Below are 22911 nucleotides of genomic sequence, written 5' to 3' on the forward strand. Positions count from 1 at the left end.
CCTGTCCCCACCTGGCTCCTCTCCTGCCTGGCTGTGACCATGTTCATAGGGGTCTGAGGATGAGGGAAGAGAAGAGAATCTGACTCCATGTTTCACAGGGCTGATTTATTATTTTATGATATATATTACATTAAAACTATACTAAAAGAATAGAAGAAAGGATTTCATCAGAAGGCTGGCTAAGAATAGAATAGCAAAGAATGATAACAAAGGTTTGTGGCTCTGACTCTCTGTCCGAGCCAGCTGGGCTGTGATTGGCCATCAATTACAAACAAACCAACATGGGCCAGTCACAGATGCCCCTGTTGCATTCCACAGCAGCAGATAACCATTGGTTACATTTTGTTCCTGAGGCCTCTCAGCTTCTCAGGAGGAAAAATCCTAAGGAAGGGATTTTTCATAAAAGATGTCTGTGACACCTGGTTCCCTCCCCACCTTCACCCTGGTTTTGGGGCAGCATTTTCCTGCAGCATGGGGCCAGTGTGAAGCCACTCCATCCACTGAGTTCCCAGCTTTCTCTGTTCACCCAGCTCTTGCTGCTGCCTCAAGGCACCTGCTGGCACAGGTTTCTGGCCCAAGGTTCGAGGTCCCCATGTCCTTGCTGGCTGGGGACTCACTGCCAGCAGCAGCAGCCCTGCCCTGCCTGCCCTGATCCCTCTGCAGCACTGAGGGGCACTGGGGACCCCAGGGAGGGGTGCTTGGAGCTCCCAGGGGCTCCTGGCAGCCAGGATGGGGCTCAGGGGCTCCCTGGTGGCAGCCAGGGCTGTGCTGCTTCCTGCCCCTGTTTGTGCCCTTTCTCCCCTCCTCCTGCCTGGTTTTCCTTTAAACAGCCTGATAAATATTTCACCCTGAGCACGTTGTGTAAACTGCCCCTGCTCCTGCAGCAGCAGGCAATGGGATCCCACGTCAGGACAGGCTGCTGGTGGCACAGAGAGCCCATTGCACTGCCTGGCATCCTGCCTGCATCCTTGTGCCTCTCTTCCCACACCTTCTTCTTCATGGGTTTGGGTGGCATTTTGTAATTGGGCAGAAAAGTCCCCATTGTGGGCTCTGTGGGATCAGTTATTGGGTTAAAAGGGAAAATAATCCAGGTGTCAGTTCTTAATGGGATAGTTTAGCCTTAAAAGACCTTGTAACCAGAGATTGTTGGCCATTTTTGTGGTGCTTTTCCAGCGTGCTGAGCCTGGTGTGGGCAGCGTGCAAAACTCTAGATAAGATAACAATAAACAAGAACCTGAAGACCAAAAATAAACCCGTGCATCTCTCTTTCCTGACACAGAACCAGCCCAGGAGGGTCTCCCCTGACAGGGGAGCCCCCAGGGAGGGCCCAGCCATAACCCAGAAGTCGGGGAATCGGCAACAGATACCCTGACACTGCAGGGTGCCCAGCCCAGCCCATGCCAGCTCCTCCCCAGCCATCCCCCCCTCCTCTGCTCAGTCCCGTGGGGATGGATGCTGATGGTGATGGTGAGGGTGATGGTGATGGTGATGGTGATGGTGACCTGCAGTGCTGCAAAGGGGAGAGACCCCAGTGTTGGAAACAGGAAAGCCTTATCAATATGATTGCCTGGCAAAAGATTTTGAGAACATGGAAACTATAAGTGAGATTGAAATGAAAGCAAGCTTTGAGATCCCTCAGTTACTGAACAACTGGAAAACAATGGTGTGGCCAGCTGAAGGTGATCCCCTTTTGATGGAACAACAGCCTCTGCTTGCAGACAGGCCCAAGGGGCAGAGCAGACCCCACTGGCTGGGCAGAAGGGGCCCAAAGAGGAGTTTTTAGGGTTTAAAATGTAACACAGGATGGTAATGTAATGATTCTTATAGGCTGTATGGAAATGCTATAGGATTTGTATCTTGTACTAGATTGGTTAGTGAGAATCAGAATATTCAACACAGAAGAAGATTTATGGTATTGTAACAGGAACCTTGCTCTCTTGCTCTCTTATCCTCTCTTTCACTCATCCTCTCACTCTCTTTTACTCTTTTGCTCTCTCATTTTCTCTTTACCACGCTCTTGCTCTCTCTCTTTACCTCTCTCCCTCTTTGGAGCCTGCTCTCAGCTGTGTTTGGCAGCTCCCAGCAGGGCCCTGCCCCCAGGCCCTTTGCAATAACCCCAAGTTCCAGCCCTGGCTGCAGAGATCTCTCGTGTCCGTCTGTCCTGACCATCCCACCCCCATTGCTCCTACACCCCGGCACAGGGAATGGTTTTATGGAGGGGGCACAAGGAGAGGGGAGAGCATTTGCACTGCCATCCCCAGCTCCAGGGGGCTGCTCCCACAGCCAGCCCAGCCCCAGCCCCAGCACAGCTCTGCCCCTTTCCCCCAAGAGAAGGCAAAGTGCCACAGACATATTTTCTGAAAAATCCTTTTGCCAGGATCTTTTCTCCTGAGAAGCTGAGAAGCTTCAGCTTCTCCATGTTTTGCTGCTTTGGAATGTGGTTTGGAGAATTGTTTACCCAGCATGTGAAACTGTTTTTACCTGATGACCAATGACAGCCACCTGTGTGAGGCTGTGAGCAGTCACAAAATTTTATTATCATTCCATTCCTTTCTATTCCTTTCAAGCCTTTTGATGAAATCCTTTCTTCTATTCTTTTAGTATAGTTTTAATATATCATTTTCTTTTAATATAATATATATAATAAAATAATAAATCAGCCTTCTGAAACATGGAGTCAAGATTCTCATCTCTTCCCTCATCCTGGGACCCCTGTGAGCACCACCACAGGGACAGGGCTGTGTCCCCCTGGGGGCTGCACTGCCAGCTCCACGTGAGCCACGTAAAAATAACCACTGTGCCTCCCAGGATGATTCATGATGCAGCTCAAGGGCTTCCCTCTGCTATTTCGGGTGCCTGGAGAGGGAGCTGATGGTAGAAGAGCACATGGCAGCATTGGGAAGCAGCCCCAGGCACTGCCTGGTTTGATTTTTCTGCTGCAAAGCTGCTTTTCTCTGGCAGGTGAAGGCAGCAGGTCAGGGGATGGGCACCTTGCACTCATCCTTGGGCTCTCATTGCCAGGAGTGTCACCCCACAGGGACAATGTCCAACCAGCCTGGGGCTGCAGTGGTGACCCCCTGGCATTGGAAAATGCTGGGCAGGATGTGCTGAGCCCAGGCAGCCCCGGGGTGTCCTGGCCCTGGGCTGTAGGGTTGGGATCTGGGGGGTCAGGGGAGCTCCATAGTGGGGTGAGCTCCAGGACAGGCTGGCAGTGGCATTAATGCCCCCCATAAGGGGTTTGTATCTTCAACCTGATCCCCCTCAGAGGGTCCTAGGGGGCTTTGGGGTCTCTCTAGGCAGGGGTGTCCTGCCCCACCTCTGCATCCCACCCTCCCCTTCCCTATCTCCACTTCCAAAAATCCCTCCTGTTTCCTGCAAAGGAGGGAGCTCAGGGAGCTGAAGAGCAGCATTGTTTATTCCTGGGATGCTGTAGAGTGGCTGCTCCCTTTAATCCCTCCCCCCTGAGGTGCTGGGGAGCAGAGCCCTGGTGTCCCCCCCAGCTGGGCCATGTCCCCCTTCCCAGCCGTGGCTTTCTGGGATTGGGAGCTCCTGTCACCTCCTGCCATCAGCCTGGACTTCACCCTCACTCTCAAGCTGCTCCTTCCCACCTGGAAACCCATGCTGACTCCCAGGGATCCCACTGGGCACCAAGTGTGGATTTTTGGGGCAGAGGGGAGTGTGGGAAGCCCTTCCAAGGGGGGGATTTTGATCCTCACCATTACCCAAGACCCTTCCATGCTCCCTGGCAAGGTGAGCCCCTGTCCCTGCTGCACCCCTGGCCTGTGTTCTGTTCCTGCTCCCATTTCAGATGGATTTGAGGATGGCCATGCTCAGCAGCTCCAGCCCTTGGAGCTCTGTGCCTCCCTGGGGACAGGGGCAGCCCCGTGCCAAGGGCAGGGAGTGCACGAGCATCCTGGAGCCCTTGGATGCCCCTGCCAGGGCCCAGCTGTGCTTTTTCCACCTCTTTTGCTTTGCACACACCTGGAACAGCTGGGAGATGGTAAAAATAGCTGTGATGCCGTGGGCTGAGTTTGGAGCACATTGTCCCAGGGGGAGCAGGAGGTGAGCGAGCTCCACGTGCTGCAGTGGGTCACGTTGGGGTGGGGAAGGAGCTGGGATCTGAGACCTGGCCCAAGCAGAGCTGAGCTCAGCAGTCAGGGTGTCCTGCAGAGCTCCAGGTGAAAGCAGAGGTGGTGCTGAGGGAGGCAAAGCCTGCCTGGGATTCTGCAAAATCCAAGCAAAACTGGTTCGTGGCCCTTTCTCATAAAGTGAAATCCTGGAATGGAGGCACAAACCCCCAAGTGCCTGTGCCAGGCAAGGGATGGGGGCAGCTGCTCTTCCTCCCCCCCCTCCTTCTCCTCCTCCTCCTGTCCCCCAGCCTGCTGAGGCAGGGGGGGTTCCCATCTCTGGAGGTACCAGGATCCTGCATGTTGCTCCAGAGGGAAGCAGCTCGGAGCAAAGGCTGCCTGGCACTGGAGGAGCTGGCACCACCAGGCACTCATTTGGAGCCACCCTGGGATCTAGGGCCACCAAAACCACAGTGGGACCACCTGTGGTCAAACTGGGGCCAACCCAGGGCCAACTGAGGCAACCAGGACTTTCCCAGTGCCATCCGTGTCCATGTTGGGACCACCTGTGGTCAAACTGGGACCAACTGGGACAATCAGGGCTGTCCCAAAGCCAACAGTGACTGCACTGGGACCGCCTGTGGACAAACTGGGACAACTGGAGCCACAGTGGGACAAACAAAGCCATGCTAGGACCAGCCATGACCCCACTATGACCACCCATGGTCAAACTGGGGCAGACCCAGGGCCATCTGGGGCAGACCAGAGCTACCCTGGGGCCAACAGCAACCACACTGGGACCACCCACAGTCAAACTGGGACCACCTGGGGCCTCGCTTAGGGCACCCAGGGCTACGGTGGGGTCCACAACGACCACACTGGGACCATCCATCACCAGACTAGAGCCACCCCAGGGCCAGCTGAGGCACCCAGGGCTGCTGTGGGGCCAACAGTGACCACACCGAGACCACCTGTGGCCACACTGGGATCAGCTGGGGCACCCAGGGCTGCTGTGGGGCCAGCACTGATAGCTATGGTCACACAACCCAGGGGTGGGACCCCACGGGGCTGTTCTGGGTCCACCGGGACCGCCCCAGCGGCGAGCGGGCACCGGGACCCAGCGCGGCCCCGCCCCTCTCCCCTACGCAAAACCCATTGGTGGTTATTGGTGTCAATCACAGCTCGTGGCCAATAGGATGGCGGCGGGGGCGGGCCCTCCGCGGAGGCAAAGTTGGCTGGGGCGGCGGAGCCGCTCGGCTGAGTCGGGATCGGCGGGGGCGCGACCTGCGCACGGAGCGAGCCCAACCGAGCCGGGCCGAACCGAGCCAACCAAACCGAGCTAACAAAACCGAGCCGAGCCACCCTGCCGAACCCAACTGAGCCCAGCCGAACCGAGGAGAGCCGAACCCGTCCCTCCAGCACGCATCTGATCCCTTAGGCACGGAACCAGACCCATCCCTACCGCACCGAGGCCATTCTTTTCGCACCCAGCCCATCTCTACGGTACCGCACCGAGCCGTGCCCCCCGGCACTGCACCGAACCCATCCGTACAGCAGCGCCCCTGCCCTGCGGCACCGCACCGCATCCCGGGGCACCGCACCGCATCCCGGGCACCGCACCGCATCCCGGGGCACCGCACCGAACCTGTGCCCTGCAGTACCACACTGCATCCCAGGGCACCGCACCTCATCCCGGGTACCGCACCGAACCTGTGCCCTGCAGTACCGCACCGCATCCCGGGTACCGCACCGCACCCTCCGGTACCGCTCCGCTCCCCGGTGCCCGCAGCACCGCGCCCGGCGGGACCATGATGTCGTGTGCCGAGCTGCTGGCCGTGTGCCTGCTCTCCGCAGATCGCGGCCCCAAGCCCCGCCGCCAGCCGCTGCCCATCTTCCACGACGTGAGTACCGCGGGCGGGACCCCCGCAGCCCGTGCCCCGCTCGGGAGCCGCCGCACGGCTGGGATCGGGTGAGGCTCCTTCCCGCAGGAACCGGCCCGGGGGATGCGCCCGTGCCAGCGTGGTCGTGATGGCTTCAGTAATGATGTCGTGTCCTTCTGCCGAATGCTGGGCCTCTGGTGGCTGGGAACAGCCCACGCCTCATCCAGAGCTGGCTGTCATGACTCCCGGAGCGGGAGCTGTGTGGCAGGAACGCCGTAGAAGGTTCCCTGGAGCTGTTCACAGCCATGGGATCCAGCAGAGCGTTGCCTGCCGCAGCCCCCGGGTGCAGCCCTGTCCCTGCCCGCTCCCGACGCTCCGGGATTGTGGAGGAGGATGCTCCGTGCGGGTTGGAGGTTGCCTCGGCATCCTGGCGGCTGTGGGTGGCACGGGGGAGTGGGAAATGCAGGTGGTGGCTCTCTTTGTGCTCGGGGATGCTGGCACAGTTCCTCCTGTCACACCGCGTCCCCTCCTATGCCAGGGGCCAGGGCTCCGGGGGAGGCGGCTGCATGCCGGCCATGGACCAGGGGCACAGCCCGGGCCACAGCCACCCCTGGAGCACCTCCGGCCCTCCTGCTCCTGTCCAAATCGCCGTGGTGACAGAGCCCTGGCATTGCCGAGTGTCCGGCACTGCTGCGCTCTGAGCCACCCTGGGGACCAGGGACGTGCGGGGACACAGGTGCTGTCCCTGCCCTGCCGCAGGGAGGAGGAGGAGGAGGAGAAAGGCAGCGAGGATGGTGCCCGGGGAGGAGGAGAAAGGCAGCGAGGATGAGGTGCCCGGGCACTGGCACAGCCCAGGTTGGTCCCAGCTGCCATCTCCGTCCTGACCCGCTCCCGTTCACCCCCGTGCACCAGCCCATGCCAGAGGAGGGGAACAGTAGATCCCGGTGTGGACCAGCCACGTCTGGTCCAGTCCAGCCCCCCCCCGGCATGGCCAGGGAGGCGCTGGGAAGCCGAGGTGCCGCTCAGCTGCCAGCTGGGGTCGGGGTCTCTCTCCTGCCTGGGGGGCTCGGGCTGCCAGGCTCTCCAGCCAGCATCATTAACCGCGCTAATTACTCGGCTGAGGGGAGGTGGGCAGGAGGGGGCGGTGGTGACAGCTGTGTTCCAGCTCAGCTCCTCAGGGCACTCGCTGAGTCGCACATCCATCCCTCAGGGTGTCATTAAAGCTATTAAAATGGGAAATGTTAACAACGCTAGCAGCTGCTTTCCGGGTTCTGGCGGCTTCTCTTCCTCTACCCTGTGACTCCTTTGCTCCCACCTTTGCTCCAGAGCTTGGCAGGGTGAGTTTCATCTCTGCACCTTTGGCTCTGGGCACTTGGCGTTCACAGGGGTCTGAGGATGAGGGAGGAGATGAGGATCTGACTCCATGTTTCAGAAGGCTGATTTATTATTTGATGATATATATTATATTAAAACTATACTAAAAGAATAAAAGAAAGGATTTCATCAGAAGGCTGGCTAAGAATAGAATAAGAAAGAATGATAACAAAGGCTCAGTCTCGGACTCTCTGTCCGAGCCAGCTGACTGTGATTGGCCATTAATTAGAAACAACTAACATGGGCTAATCAAAGATCCACCTGTTGCATTCCACAGCAGCAGATAATCAATGTTTATGTTTTGTTCCTGAGGCCTCTCAGCTTCTCAGGAGGAAAAATCCTAAGGGAAGGATTTTCCATAAAAGATGTCTGTGACAGCCAGGCTGGTCGGGGTGAGTGAGCATCCCTTGGCAGCAGGGCAGGATCCCTGCCTGCCCCTGGCAGCACTGCCCACTGCACATCCCGGTGGCTGCTGCTCCTCTGGGACCTGCCAGCACATCTCCTGCCTTTGGGAGCAGTGAGGAGGAGGAGGAGGAGGGCTTTGCTGCAGGCAGGGTGTGAGCCGCAGTGCTGCCATGGCCCTGTGCAGCATCTCCAGCCTCAGGGAGATTCATCCCTCAGGCCTGGGGCTTGCTCTGTGCCCTCCTGGGACACGGGAGCTGCACAAGGACGGCGCTGCCTGGCCACAGCCTGTCCATGTCCCCAGGGCAGCTGTCCCCTCCCCAGCACTGCAGCTGCCTCCACACCTCCGGGCAGGGAGGAATCCTATAATCTCCATCCTTTCTGGGGTGCGTGTGGGGCTCATCCCATGAATAAATGGTGTTTCAGTGCCTCTTCCATTGGTATTGGTGAGGCTGCAGCTGCTTGGGCACAAGCCCAAGGGCTGAGGGAAACATCCCGGGCTCCAGGCAGTGCCTCTGGGGCTGCACCCTGAGGCAAGAGAGAGATTCCCTGTAGGGCCCTAATCCCTCTCCCAGCCTGGCTTTTCATCACCTTCCCCTGGCTTTGTCCCAGGGTGTTGTCCTGACTGGGGACAGCGCTCAGCTGCCATCCCTGAGCCCAGGGAGGGGACAGCACTGGCCCTGTGGAGCGTGGAAAGGGCTCTGTGCTGGCTGGGCTGGAGCTGGGCTCAGACTGGGATGGGCTGGCTGCAGGCAGCCAGAGCCCTGCCATGCCAGGCTGTATTGGTAAATTATTACCAATATAGCAGGACAGGACGTGCCTGAGCTTGTCTGGCCATTGCTGCTTGACCAAAAGGTGGCAACTCTGGTGTTTGACCCCACAGACACTTTTGGCTGCTGGGTGTGTGGTGTTTCACCCCACAGACACTTTTGCCTGGCTGGGTGTGTGGTGTTTGACCCCACAGACACTTTTGCCTGGCTGGGTGTGTGGTGTTTCACCCCATAGACACTTTTGCCTGGCTGGGTGTGTGGTGTTTCACCCCACAGACACTTTTGCCTGGCTGGGGGCTGCAGTTGGCACTGGGGACAGGTCCAGGCCTGCAGGAGCTCTGGTGGTGCTGGGATGGAGCTTCCCCCCATACCAGGGGCTGCTCCTCAGGTTTCCCTGTGGCAGAGAAGCTTTGAGGCCATGGTGAAGGAAAGGAGTCGGTTCTGATGGAGGCTTTGGATCCAGAGCTTTATTCTGGCCCTCAGGCCTCTGAATGCAGCACCAGCTCCCACAGAACTCCCTGAGCCCGTGGCTGCTGCTCCTTTAACCCCGGGGAGAGGGCAGGGAAGGGGCAGGGAGCCACCAAGCAGGGACAGGAGGGGAGGGACAAAGGGACAAAGGACACCTGGATGGCCCAGTGCCCCCCAGGGGTAGAGGGCATCCTGTGACTCTGCCAATCACTCAATGCCCTTCTGGAATGCCAGGACTGACAGACAGTGCTGGGAGGGGTCAGCGAGGGAAAGGAGAGGAGACTGACACAGCTGGGAGGGAATTATCAGGGGAGGGACCCGGGGTTCTGGGGTAAACCCTGACATCACAACACAACATGGAGCCCTGCAGCAGACATGGCCTTGCCCCGGGGGCACTCACAGCTCCTGCCTGTGCCACGTTCCTCTGGAGCTCCAGGCAGCTGTCCTTTGTGCACTGGCTCCTGTAACTCACTGAGCCTTGTGAGGAACAGGTACCCACTCTGTGTACCCACTCTCTTCAGCTGAGGCTCCTGCTGAAGCCAGGATGGGCTCACCCCAGATTAGAGACCACCTCAGTGTAGTTTTCTGAAAAATCCCTTTGCTGTGATTTTCCCTTTTTCTCTTGAGAAGCTGAGAGGCTTCAGGAACAAAATGTAAACAATGATTATCTGTAGAATGCAACAGGTGGATCTGTGATTGGTCTCATGTGATTGTTTCTAATTAATGGCCAATCCAGACAGTCCAGCTGTCTGGACTATCTCAGTCAGTCACAGGATTTTGTTATCATTCCATTCTCTCTGCTTCCCTGGCAAGTCTTCTGATGAAACCCTTTCTTCTATTCTTTTAGTATAGTTTTAATATAATATATATCATAAAATAATAAACCACCCTTCTGAAACATAAAGTCAACATTCTCATCTCTTCTCTGTCCTGGGAACCCTGAGAACACCACCACAGCTCAGGTCTCTGGTCTCCCCTGAAGCTGAGTTCTGCCTCTGAGCCCACAGATAAGCCCTGCTGAGCAAGGCCAGCCTGAGAGAGGGAAATGTTTGCCCTCGCTCGAAGTGCCTGGGTGACACTTGGCTGTCTCTGGGATGAGCTGGGTGGCCTCTGGGACACCTGGAGCCACACGAGCCATGTGTCCCTCTGATGACACACAGCTCTGCAGGATGAAGCTTCTCCCTTGATGGAGAGTCCATGGCCCACGGGTGTGGCATTCGCATTCTCTGGAAAAATTCCTTCATGCCCAGGATTTTTCTCCTGGGAAGCTGAGAAGCCTCAGAGAAAAGGAAAACAATTCTGATCTCATTTGCTTCTCCTGTGTTGTGCTCACATGTGGAATGTGTTTGGAGATTGTTCACCCACAGGTGATTGTTCCATTGCATTCTGCTGGGAGTTGTTTTCACTCTTTGGCCAATCAGGGCCAAGCTGTGTCAGGACTCTGGAGAGAGTCACCAGTTTTCATTATTATCTTTTAGCATTCTGTAAGTATCCTTTCTGTGACCCATTAGCCTGGAGAAAGCTTTGCTCTAAAATCCAGAGGAATCACCAGCGTTTGGGAGCTGCAGGTTTCCCTCTCAGCTCAGTGTGTGCTGTGTGGTGCTCAGGGGGTGCCCACCCCCTTTCCTGGCCAGCTGGGACCCTGGGGATGGTTCCCTGATGCTGCCTGGCCCAAGGCAGCCCCTGCTCTTCAGCTTGGGGCAGGAGGAGCTCGCTGTGCTCACAGGAGCATCCTCCAAGGAGCTCCTCCTGCTCCTGATTCCTAGGGAAGGAACCAGGGAGCTCCAGCCCTACAAAAACCTCAACCCAGCTGTAAGCCAGAGGCTCAGGGGGTTTTCCTGGGCAGCTCCTCCTTTGCCTCAGGTTCTCAGGGGGATGTCAGGGCCTGGGGACATGCACAGAGCTGGTGGTGGGCAGTGCAGGAGGAGCAGTGGTGCCTCTGCCTGTGCAGAGGGCTGCTCTGGGCATGGGGGCAAGAATAGAAAAGTTCTGTCTCCTTTCCCGGCCTTTTTTCTTTCCTAATCTTTCTTCAGACCTGCAGATTCCTTCATCAGCCAGTATAGTAAATCAGGGCAACCCCAACAAAGGGAGGATTGATGAGGAGGACTCTATTCAGAAGGCTAATTAATTATTATTCTATTATATATAGGCTAATTAATGAATTATTTTATTATACCATATTTTTCTATGTTATATTACACTGAATCTGCACAAACACTCCACTCAACTGCCCAGAATCTCCTGTCAGTGACAGTCCTGACACACACCCCTGGATTCAATTGGTCAGTGAATCAAAACACTCACACCCGAATCCAATTACCAATTCCCTTCAGGTAAACAATCTTCCACAATGCATTCCACTTGTGAACAACACAGGAGCAGTAAATGAGATAAGAATTGTTCTTTCTTTCTCTGAGGTTCCTCTCTGTGATTCCCAGAAATGTCCTTGGGAAGTTGTGCCTTGCTTTTCTCTGTGAAGAGAAATGTGGCCACAAGCCAGGATGAGATAAAGGATGGTTTCCACATAGAAAATTTTCTGTTGTTGGCTCCATTAGGACGTGCTGGACAAAACCTTGTACATTTTGGTCTGGAAAAACGTTGCCAGGCTTCAGAGGTGATGCTGTTCCTCACTAGAGTCAGCCCAAATAATTCCTGGTGAATCAGGTCCCAGTAGGGCTGAGCAGCCCCAGCTTTCTCCTGGGTCATGGGAGAAGCCTCATGGTTGGGAATCTGTGCTGAGACCCTGAACTGGAGCAGCTCTCCAGCTGTGCCCTGTGGCAGAAGCAGTTACAGATTAATTAACTCATTAATGATTAATTACAGTGAGTGTGCATGCCGAGGAGCTGTGGGAAGGGCTGTGCTGAGGGCTGGTTACAAAGCTCAGGGCAGGAGCTGCTCCTTGATGCAGGTGCTGGAGTGTTGGTGATGCACAAAGTGCTTCCTTACAGACTGGGTTTATCCCTAATGTTCTTTCCTTTAAATGGACTGAAAAATGAAACAGTTGCCATCACAGGATGCAGCAAAGTCCTTTCTGCTTTGCCTGTGTGTTCTCTAAAGGTGCTTGCTATGAGTGCTGGGCTCACTCAGCCAAGAGCTCTGTGCATTAAGGGCAAGAAATGGGTTTAATCATTGGCAAAGGGGCATTTCCCAGGGCAGCCTGTGCAGTCCCAACAGCTGGAGCTGTTCTCCCTGAGCTCCTGGAGGTGTTTTTCCGTGCTGCTGGCTGTTGCCTGCCTCACTGCTCAGCTGCCCTTCTCTCCTCTTGTGTTTTGTCTTGCAGATTTTCCGGCGAGCCGACAAGAATGGTGAGTGCTTTGTTCCTCTGCTGCCTCCCCCTCCTGCCTGGCTCCTTCCCACTGGGAGGTTTGGCTGGGAGAGGGAGGGTGGGAAAGGCTTTTCTGCTTCACCTGGATCCCAGAGCCTGCCCAGGGCATGGGGAATGGCTCTCCCAGTTCCCATCCGTGCAGGACACAGCCCCTTCCAAGCCCTTCTCCTGCCCAGGGCCTGCCAGGCTTCTGCTGGGTCCCTCACAGGATTGGTTCTGTCTCCGTGCTCAGTGCAGGGTTTTACAGAGCAGAAGGGACCCTCAGACAGAGCTGTTTGCAAATTCCTGCAAATGTAGGAAACGTGGGCTTTGGGGAGTGCAGCATTTGGTGTTGTATGAGGGCTGTGCTGGTGCCCTGCTGTCCCCATGGTGGCTTGGACAGCCCTTCTCCCCTGGCCTTGTCCCTTGCACTGTCAGGAACTTAATATTTCAGAGAGCTGGCCCAAATTTGCTGCCAGACTGAAGAATATTACAAAGCTGGGAAGCAGCTCCAAGCTCTGCAAGCAGATGTGGTGTGCTGCCTTTGTGTCCTGAAGCTTTAGTGGTGATGGGAAAGTTTCACCCTCCTGGCTGAGGGATTCTGTTTCTGGGTGCCCCTGCAGCCCCTGGCATTTGGGAATTAGGCTCTGCCACCCAGTTTTTAATCCAGCACCCATAAACCAAGAGGTCCAAAATCACAAGGGATATCCCTGAGTCTTCCCACACTCTCTTGGCTCTTTTCCTTCATGGTAGCACAGGAGATGCTTTTATTGCAGATCAAAATGCAGCCCAGGAGCTGCAGTCCTCCACAGAGAGGAAGGAAAAGGCTCTTGAGTCCATGGAGAGCACTTTCTTTCCATGGAAATCTGGTGCTGCCCTCAGTGTGCTGTTCTTGGACAGTCTGTGTGCCTTTCTGAGAACACCACAGTGGGGCCTTTAGGGAAGGGCTGAAATTCCCACCTGCACTTCCAGCAGCACCCAGTGTCTTTGCTGGGCTGGTGGGCCAGGCTCTCAGGGAGATTGTGCTGTAATTATGATGCAGAACATGCCCAGCCCCATCCCACGCAGGGCTGGGATGCTGCTTTCCACAGATATATAATTATTCTTCCCTTTCCTTTGAATGCAGATGATGGGAAGCTGTCATTTGAGGAGTTCAAGAACTATTTCTCTGATGGCATCCTGAGCTCGGAGGAGCTGTGGGAGTTGTTCAGTGGCATTGACAGGCGTCACTCAGAGTGAGTACCATGGTGGTGGCACTGAGGAGATGCAGGAGAAGCTAAAACTGCCTGACTGGAGGTGGAGGAGCTTGGGAGGCAGGTGTGATAAATAATCAGGGTGAGACAAACCCACCTCTTGCCACAGAGCCACTGAAACCAGCAGTGAGCCCTGGGAGTGCTGAGAGCAGCCAGACATTTTGAGAGCAGCCATGGATTTCCTGCAGCTCCAGAAGGCAAGCAAGCATTGAAAATGCCATTCTTGTGGTTTGGGAAATGTGCTCCAGGAATAGGCAGCCCGTGGAGCAGGCTGTGTGCCTGCAGGAGCCTGTGCTGGTGTGGGGACACACAAAGTCACAGACTCTGCCACTGCTGACTCAGGAGCTGCTTGGCACTTATGTAAGAGCTGCTTTCCACACAAGTGGGCCTGGTGCATGTAGAAGGGAATTTAGGACAGCTACTTGTAAAAAAAAAAAGCCCCACAGATCAGGAGAAGGAATTGAGTTTAGCTCTGGTCTCCTAACAGGGAATTTAGGGCAGCTACTTGTGAAAAAAAAAGCCCCACAGATCAGGAGAAGGAATTGAGTTTAGTTCTGGTTTCCTCATGAGTGGTGCTATCCAGAGGGCTCTGCTGGGCTTGTCTGGGATTCTCATCCCAGCTTTTTGGGTATTTTGGCCTCACTGGGGTCTCTATGCCCAGCTGGGTGCTGTGGGTGAGTCTGTCCTGGCACTGGGAGGAGCTGGGTGCTGCTGCATTGCATGGCTGGGGTCTGTCCACACACTGGGTGCTGCTGGGGGACAAGGGGCTGCAGCTTCTCCCCAGGCTGGGGGGCAGCTTTGGCTTCCCCTGCACCTCTGACACCCTTGACCAGGGCACAGGTCCCTGCCAGGGTGAGGAAATCTGGGGCAGCCTGAGCTGCACACACTGTCCCAGGGCTTTGCAGGGAGCCAGGGTGGTGGCACAGAGGGCACTTGTCCCCCTGAGATGCCAACAGCCACCAAATGCCACCAACAGCAGACACCCAGTGTCACCACCCACTCAGGACTGGGGCAGTGGGAATGGTGAACTCCCAGTGCTGGTGGAGCTGGGTTTGGTTCCCACAGCAGGGGTGGGCAGCCTTGTGCTGCTTTCCTTGGAGCCTGCTGGTTGGGCTTGTGGGTGTGGGCAGCAGGAAAACATCTCTGAAACCTCTCTGTCTCTGGGCTGTGATCCCAGGAAGCTGCAGTGAGTGTGCCCTTTCCTCTGGAAATGCTCCTTTCCTCTTGCTCCATTTTGGGGTGATCTCAGAGTCACAACAGCCCTGGAAAACACAGGGAGCAGCAAAAGATGTGTCAAGGGAAATACAGGTTGGATATTAGGGAAAGATTTTACACAGAAAGAGTGATAAAGTTCTGGAATGGCTGCCCAGGGAGGTGGTGGAGTCCCCATCCCTGGGGGTGTTTAACAAAGCCTGGATGTGGCACTGGGTGCCAGGGTTCAGTTGAGGGCTTGGGGCTGGGTTGGACTCAGTGATCTTGAAGGTCTCTTCCAACCTGGGCATTCTGGGAATTCAGTGAAGCTGAGAGCTTTAACCCAGCTCAAAACTGAGCAGGGAAGGTCTCCTACCTTCAGGTGGGGCTTGTTCCATCCATCTGGAGCAGCTGAGGGGGCCTGACTGGGCTGGGCTGCCCGGGGAGCCGTGGCTGCAGCAGAGCCCCCAGAGCTCGTTACCCAACGAGGGCAGCAGTGACAGCACTGAGCTGGTGACACCTTTAGCAGGGTGTGAGCCTTGGCTTCTCTTCCTGCCACCAAGAGCAGAAGGGACCCTCAGACAGAGCTGCTTGCAAATTCCTGCAAATGCAGGAAACATGGCCTTTGGGGAGTGCAGGATTTGGTGTTGTTTGAGGGCTGTGCTGGTGCCCTGCTGTCCCCATGGTGGCTTGGACAGCCCTTCTCCCCTGGCCTTGTCCCTTGCACTGTCAGGAACTTAATATTTCAGAGAGCTGGCCCAAATTTGCTGCCAGACTGAAGAATATTACAAAGCTGGGAAGCAGCTCCAAGCTCTGCAAGCAGATCTGCTGTGATGCCTTTGTGTCCTGAAGCTTTAGTGGTGATGGGAAAGTTTCACCCTCAATCCAGCAGGTGGGTTTGGTGCTGTGTTTGTCATGTCCAGGCTGGAATTGGTGTTTCCTCATCCCTGCCAGGCTGATCTGAGGAGGGGCAGTAGCAGAGATCTCCATGCCCAGACCCCTCCTTACCCTCACCCACCCCTGGAACCTGCAGCTGCTGGGAACATGAATATTTCAGAGCTCTCCACATTTCAGAGCTCTCCCACATTTCTTGTTCCCCTTCCAGAGAGCCCCATGCCCTTTTCAGTCCACCTCCCACCCCTCTGGCTCTCAGGAGGGACACTGGGCCTGTGCATCACACACCTCTGCTGGGGTCACTTCACATTCTACATCTCCACAGCAGGCTGGTTTTGTTCTGCATTTCAGAAAATGGTTCCATTTTGGCATAAAGTATCCCCTCACTTTAATTCTGTGACATTTCAAAGTTTATGTTGAAGCCAAATTCAGCTCTGGAAGGCAGCTGGGACAGCAGCAGGTCCATGGCTTTGTGTGGCTGGTCCAGAGCTCCACACAGCTCTGGCAGTGGCACAGTGAGGTTCATCTTCCTGGAGAAGGGCATTTTCATCCTCTGAAATGTCTGGGTGAGGAGAGACTGATGTTTTTGGAGGTATGAGAGCTCCATAGCTGCATCCAGAATTGCAGGGGTTGAATGCCAGCCCTGTGAAACCTGCCCAGGGAATTGCTGTCTGGATTTTACCCGTCCTTCTGTCCTGCACCTGTTGGGGAAATCTAGAAAAATAAGGTCTGGAAATGCATCTTTCCATGGGAGTGTTCAGGAATTTGGTGCAGATTGCTCAGAGCCTTTGGCCTGGAGACACAAGGATGGAAGTGCTGACCTGGTGCCTCCTGAAGTCTCTTGGTGGAAATAACCTCAAGCCTGTGATTGTCTGGAAGAAGGGATTTGAGTGGATTCCCTCTCCTCTCTTTACTCAGAGACTGCAGCATCTGCCAGCCCCAGATGATGGAGAGTGACTGAAACACTCTGTGTCACACAAAAAAGGTTTGGAAAGCAGATCTGTGATGGCAGTGGAGGTTCCCAACATGATAAATGATAAAAATAATAATAAAAAACCCAAACCCCGTCTGCTTTTCTGCAGCTGATTGCTGTTTCCTTGCATAAATTCCAGGCACATTCTGACAAAATCCCAACAGCATAATGATGACAAGCTCCTCCATCATCAGTTCAGGCTTAATTACAGTTAATCAGTGGTTTGAGCACAGTCAAAATACAGCTCTGGGAGATGTGGAGAGTCTCAGGATGAGTGCTTTGGAGGCAGAGGATGGCTCTTCTCCTGGAGTGGGAATGGCAGAGAGGGAAGCCTGCTGCCCCTGGCAGCCCTGCAAAGTGGGTCAGCATTTGGTGTGCACACTCTGTGGGTGAGCTCCACCCTGGTTTGGGGGTGAATCAGTTCTGGCAGCATCAGAATGGCCCCAGCAGCCCAGGGTTTGCCTGCTGTGCTCTGTCCTGCCCCTGCTGTGCCAGGGGGCTGCTGCAGCCTCTGGGACATGGGAGAGGTTCCCCTGCAGGGCTGCTGCTGGAACTGGCTACAGAGCCTCCCCTGGACAGCTCCCACAGGGGGGATTTCTGCCACGAGCTGTCATTGATTGGTTCAGTGGTCAGTGCTTTAGTGATTGATTAGTTAACATTTCTTTTTAAGCAGCCAAGATAGAAAGATATATACCTTTATATATATATATATCTTTATATATCTTTATGTATATCTATCTTTATATATTTTTATATATATCTCTTTATATATATTTTTTTTTATATATATAATTTTTATATACATGTAACTTTTATATACATATAAAAATTATATATATAAATATATAAAAATTATCTTTATATATATAAAGCTATATATATCTATATATAAAGATACATGTAAAAATATATCTTATATATATTAAAAATATATAAATATATATCTTATATATATTTTACATATATATATATAAAGATATAAAGAGTTATTAATAACCTTGGGAGCCACAGGGTGGGAGTTGATGGCAGCTCCTGTCACACCTTGCTGGAGCTGGGATGGCAGTGAGTTGAGCTCGTGGCTCCTTGTTCCTGCTGAAACCAGTCCCAGCCCCAGGTGCTCACTGGGACCAGTGCAAATGCCTGGATAATGTGTGCACAAAGTGTCCACATCCCCTCTGGGGTGATTTTTACCCCTCTCTTAGGTGGGAGCCAGGTTTCCCTGCAGCTCTGGGGCTGTGCTGTGGATGCTGCAGTGCCAGGGCTCTTGCAGCACTGCAGCAGCTCTGCAGCCTCCAGGCAGCTGCCAGAAATAAAGGAGGAAACTTCACAAGTAGCCAAACCTTTTTCCAGTGCCTACTGGTGCCCCAAACCCCAATGTCTGTGTCAGGCAGAGCTGCCCAGAGATGGGATCAGCAGAGTTGGGCAGAGTGAGGGGCTGTGGCTTTGCAGGTTTATCTGGATTGAGTCTCAAGGAAAACAGGATTTTTTTCTCCACTTTACAAAGTGCCTGCAGTGCCAGGTCAGTGCACAGAGCCCTGCCTGAATCAGCTGCTGTGTGTTTAAAATAGCTGAGCTGAACGTTCCTGTCCCTCTGTGCTGCTCAGAGCTCCAGGTGCAGTCCCAGAGCAGCCTGCAGCCCCCTGCCCTGGCTCTGCCACCCCTCACACCAAAATATTGCCCTGCTTTGAGCCACTGCCCACTGTTAAAGTGCTCTCAATGGAGCCCAGGAGAAAGGGAAAGACACAAACAGCCTTTGATGTCTCAGGAAAAGCTGTAGGAAGATTTTTGCCTTAATTATTTCACCTTAAATGGCATTTTAGACAGTTCACACAGTGTTCTCTAATTTTACATGGGGGTGTTTTTGTCCCTTTGCCCTGTGAGCAGTGTCAGGAGGGGACAGGGTGATGGTTTCCCACCCCTGGGCAGCAGCAGCACTGCAGCATTCCCTGTGCTGGGAGCCTGGCAAACTCCAGGTACTTCCACTTCCCCCATGTGTGACAGCACTTAAACACTTGAAAACCACTTGAAAAGCTCTCTTTGGGGCTCTCTTCCACTTTCCCAATCAGGATTAAAATTGGTTGTAATCATCTGGGGGATTTTGAGGCAGCAGAAGGCCTGGAGCAGAGGCTGATTTGAATCAATGCCACGCTGGGGTCTGTCCCTGCAGGCTCTGGGCGTGGAGAGCAGCTCTGCCTCTGTGCCTTTGGCCACCTGAGCAGCTCCTGCAGCACCCTGCAGACCCATCCCAAAACCTGGGGCTGCTTCTGAGCATTCCCTCCTCCCTCTCTATTGCCAGCTGGGGTCTCTGTACAAATCACAAATGGACAGGACTGCTGGAACGTGCCTTGAGCTGTTTTATTTTCCAGCATCACTCTCATTCCATGACTATGACAATGGGAAGATGCCACCAGCTCACATCCCAGGCAGCAGACCCAGAACTTCATGTTACAACTCACTTTATAAGTTTTCTGACCAATCCCACAAAGCAAAAGCACATTGACAGTAGTTCTATCCAACCACTATAAGCACAGGTACCTTTGGTTAAACAATGCTTGCTTATTTCAAATACAATACCTGCTTGTGAGCCTTAAAGCACAATGCACAGAGCTCCATTATTAACCTTCAAACTCCCTAATATCTCTCTAGATAAACTTTTCTGTAGCTTAGGGAGTTATTCTAGACAAGCATTAATACACAGACCATTGTTCTATTTGTCCTTGCTTTTCTACAGTTTAAATAATTTTTCTGCTGACCAATCTCATGGCTGCTGCTTAGCTCTACTCACAGTTCTGCTGTCTCTGAGTGCTGCCTTTTGCAGCTTTCCCAAAACCTCTGATTTTGTGGATTCCCACACCTCTCAACCCAGCAGCACCTTTAGCAGCCTCAGGAGGGACCTGTCCCAGCCCTGCAGGGATGCCAGGGGGGATTGTGCTCTCTGTTAGTAAAAAGGGTGGGGGTCTGGCCCCTGCCTCCAGGGTTTTGGAGCCAGATCCCTGCTTTAATGACCTTCAGGGCAGGAACAGCTGCTCTGGAGGGCTGGGAAGTCACCCAGCCCCTGGGAGCCTGCAGACAGCCCCACAGCACCTGGGCTCTGAGGGAGGAGGAGGAGGAGGAGGGGGTCTGGCCATGGGGGGACCTGGGCTGAGGTCAGGGATGAACAAGGAGGGAGTCCTGGCTCGATGCTCCCCAGCTCTGGGGGAAGAGGTTGGGTTGCAGAAGCAGCTCCAGGCTCAGGAATGGCCAGGCAGGTGTGGGGCACCTCCATGCCAGCCCCACTCTGTTGTCACAGGTGCTCTCCCAGCACCCTCCAGCTCCAGGAGATGGTGGTGGAGCAGATTTTCCTGCTCCTTCAGCCCCTGGGTGCTGCAGGGCCTGGGAATGGCTCCTGAGCTGCTGGCTCTGAACCTGTGCAGCTCCTTCTTTTTCTAGTGCAGCTTGTGAAAATACATGAACATGAAAATCCACCAGCACACAAGACAAGCCCCCAGACCCCTGCTCACCACCACTGTTTCCCCCACACCAGCCCCACTATCTAACAGGAGCTTTTCTGTGTTTCTTGCAGCAACGTGGACACGGAGAAGTTGTGTGGTAAGTCAGGGATGTTCCTGCCCTGGAGAGCTTCCCCTCCCCAGGTGTGTGGTGGGGTTTGTGTGTGTCTGACCTGGGCTGGACTGGGTGGCTCAAAGGCCCCTGGGGCTGGATCCCAGCACAGAGGTGCTTTTCCCAAGGGGAGAGGTGTCTTGGTTTGAAAAGCCAGGTGTCTGCTAAGGAAAGCAGGAGCTTCCCCTGAAATGGAAAATGCATTTTCCCTCTGAATTATTATAATTTTGAAATCATAATAATAGTTATTTCAAAATTATTATTATAATTTCAAAATCACAATAAATTTTATTTGTAATATTTTATTATTTTAATGATATTTAATTATATTTAATAATATTAAATAATTTAATTAATTATAATTAATTATATATAATTAATTATATAATTTAATTATAATTCTATTTTAACATTTAAATATTTTTAATATTTATATTCTAATTATTATAATTTTGAAATTAAGGGTCTCTCAGGAAAAGATATGGGAGCAGGAATAACAGTTCTGTATCAGGGAAGAAAATAAAAATAAAATAAACAATGCAGTAATACAAAACTCCGCTGCCAGAGTGAGCACATGCCCTGTCCCCTGTGTGTCAGGGGGTGGCACAGCCCCATCCCATGGGGGCTCAGCCCTCCTGCAGTGCCAGCTGTGGCTCTGCTGGAGCAGGGATCCTGCACAAGGGGGGAGTTTTCCTCTGCAGCTCCAGGGCTGCTGCAGATGGGCCTGGGCTCCCTCTGGCCATGCAGGGCAGCAGAAGCTGCTCCTCTGGCAATGCACTGGGCAAAGGCTGCTGGGCTGTGCCAGGCTCACATTGGATCCAGGGAGGAATGCTTGGCTCCTGCCCTGGGCAATGCAGCATCTCCCCATGGGATGCTGGAATTGGATCAGCCCTGCAGGGACACTCAGTGGCCATGGACAGCAGAGATCTCCTGCAGGGAGGATTGGCTGTGGCAGAGATCAAGAAAAAACTGCCCCAAGAACAGCAGAGAACTGCCCCAGCTCTGACACATGGGAATAGAATTTACCAAACCACAGCCCCAAATCACATCTTACAACACAGGACAATAGGGAAGGATTTTTAATTTCAGTCCAAGTGGGAGAATGATTCTGGAAAGGGAAGTGAATTCCCCCCTTGCAGCTCTGGGCTGAGTGTGGGGAGCAGGAGCAGGGGAGGCAGGGATGGAGGTGCTCAGGAGCCTGACCATGGTGTTCTGTCCTGCTGCAGATTATTTCTCATCATACCTGGGGGAATACAGGAACGTTCTCTCTGCCCTGGAAACGCTCAACGCTGCAGTGCTGGCAGCCATGGACAAAACCAAGCTGGTAAGGATGGCACAGGGGAGGGCAGCTGGGTGGGAAATTGGAGCTGTGGTGAGCTCAGCTGCTTCTTAGTGTGGAATTTCAGGGTTGGAGGCAGCAAACCCCTCAAATCAGGGCACACAGCCTGGAGGAGGGCAAGGGCAGCAGCCTGGTATCAATGGATGGTGTTTGCTGCTACCTTTCCCAAAAGCATCTTCTGAGAAAACTGCTTGGGCAAGCACAGACTCAATCCACACTCTCAGCACAGCTAGATCAGTAAAAAAAGACAGAAAGGGTCTCTGTATAGAGTTCCAGTGAGGTTTGTTGTACAATCCCACTGAAGGAACCCAGGGACAAGGACAGGGCAAACAGTGAGTGTCCTTGGTTAAGTATGGGGTCAGGAACAATGGTTTGGGGACACAGGGACAGTACAGCAGTGACCTGTGAGAAAGGGCAGATTAACATTGCTGCAGGACACCATGGGAGAAGCCCCTTTACACTCATCCTTAGGTGAGAGGCACTCTCAAAGCCTGTGGTGAATTCTTCCAGGGCAGCATCCTAGAAGTTTCCCTAACAGGCTCAAAGGTGTTCACAGAGAAGGGTAAATCCAAAACTTTTGTGCTTTGGAGACCTTATCTGCATTCTGGGGACATCACCCCCCCTTGCAGGGCTCTGGCAGTGCCTGTTCCAGCAGCTCCCTGCAGTGTCCTGCCCACAGACACTTTCATGGAGCATCACTGAAAGCCTGTGGTGGGTTCTGAGCCAGAACAAAGTGTTTCCCCCCAGCAGTGAGGCTCCAAACTGCCCTGCAGGGCTGGTGGTGCTCGGGATGGAGCCCAGCCAGCTGTGCTGCAGAGGAGGGGCAGGAGCAGCTGCAGTTCCTGCTCTCCCAGCCTGGTGCAGGGCTCATTCCTGCCCCTGTGCTCACCCTGTGCTGATGGAAGTAGTTTGGAGGCTGCTGATTAGGGCAGGCTCTGAGCCCCAGCTGGGCTGGGCAGCCTCAGGGTAAGGACAGTGGGGAAAGGCAGCGCTGGGAGGGCCCTGCCCAGGGACCAGCAGCTCCTTCTGCACCTGAGCTGTGTCAGAGGGCTCAGCTGTGTGCTTGGGCTGCTGCTGAGCCAGAACACCCTTCCTTGGAAGCAGGTGAGGGGCATCATCTGTGTGAGTGCTCCTCTGAGCTCTTGGTCAGACAGACAAGGAAAGGGGGAGCAGCCCCACGCTCACCAGAGTGGTGTTTGTGCCTCTGTAGTGTCAGTCCCTCTCTGGGCTTTCCTCTGGCCAAACCCAGCCTGAGTTTGTCCTGTGTGCCTGCAGTCACTGCAGTGTCTGATTGAGCCCTTTTCTGACCCAGAGATGGGCGACTGAGAGGTGTTTTCAAACCTACGTGTGGAAATTTCATGCCAGGAGAGGGAATCTCCTGAAAATGCATTTTCTC

At 54.0% G+C, this 22911-nt stretch overlaps 1 protein-coding gene across 2 annotated transcripts in view; it reads left to right on the forward strand.

Annotated features, from left to right (window-relative positions):
* Window positions 1-5746: 5746 nt before the first annotated feature.
* The window catches only part of NECAB3 (N-terminal EF-hand calcium binding protein 3), a 31744-nt gene continuing 14579 nt past the window's right edge, over window positions 5747-22911 (forward strand). The window contains exons 1-5 of one of the 2 annotated variants that reach the window (XM_071446636.1): window positions 5747-5968; window positions 12242-12266; window positions 13392-13500; window positions 20139-20164; window positions 21403-21500. In XM_071446636.1, coding sequence (XP_071302737.1) covers window positions 5876-5968; window positions 12242-12266; window positions 13392-13500; window positions 20139-20164; window positions 21403-21500 — 351 coding nt within the window. In that variant the 5' untranslated portion in view covers window positions 5747-5875. The remainder of the gene's footprint in view (window positions 5969-12241; window positions 12267-13391; window positions 13501-20138; window positions 20165-21402; window positions 21501-22911) is intronic. The other variant, XR_011682221.1, reaches the window with a different exon arrangement.

The sequence above is a fragment of the Agelaius tricolor genome, unplaced genomic scaffold (assembly GCF_023055355.1).
Source record: "Agelaius tricolor isolate 1412-34295 unplaced genomic scaffold, bAgeTri1.0.p SCAF_23, whole genome shotgun sequence".
NCBI lineage: Eukaryota > Metazoa > Chordata > Aves > Passeriformes > Icteridae > Agelaius > Agelaius tricolor.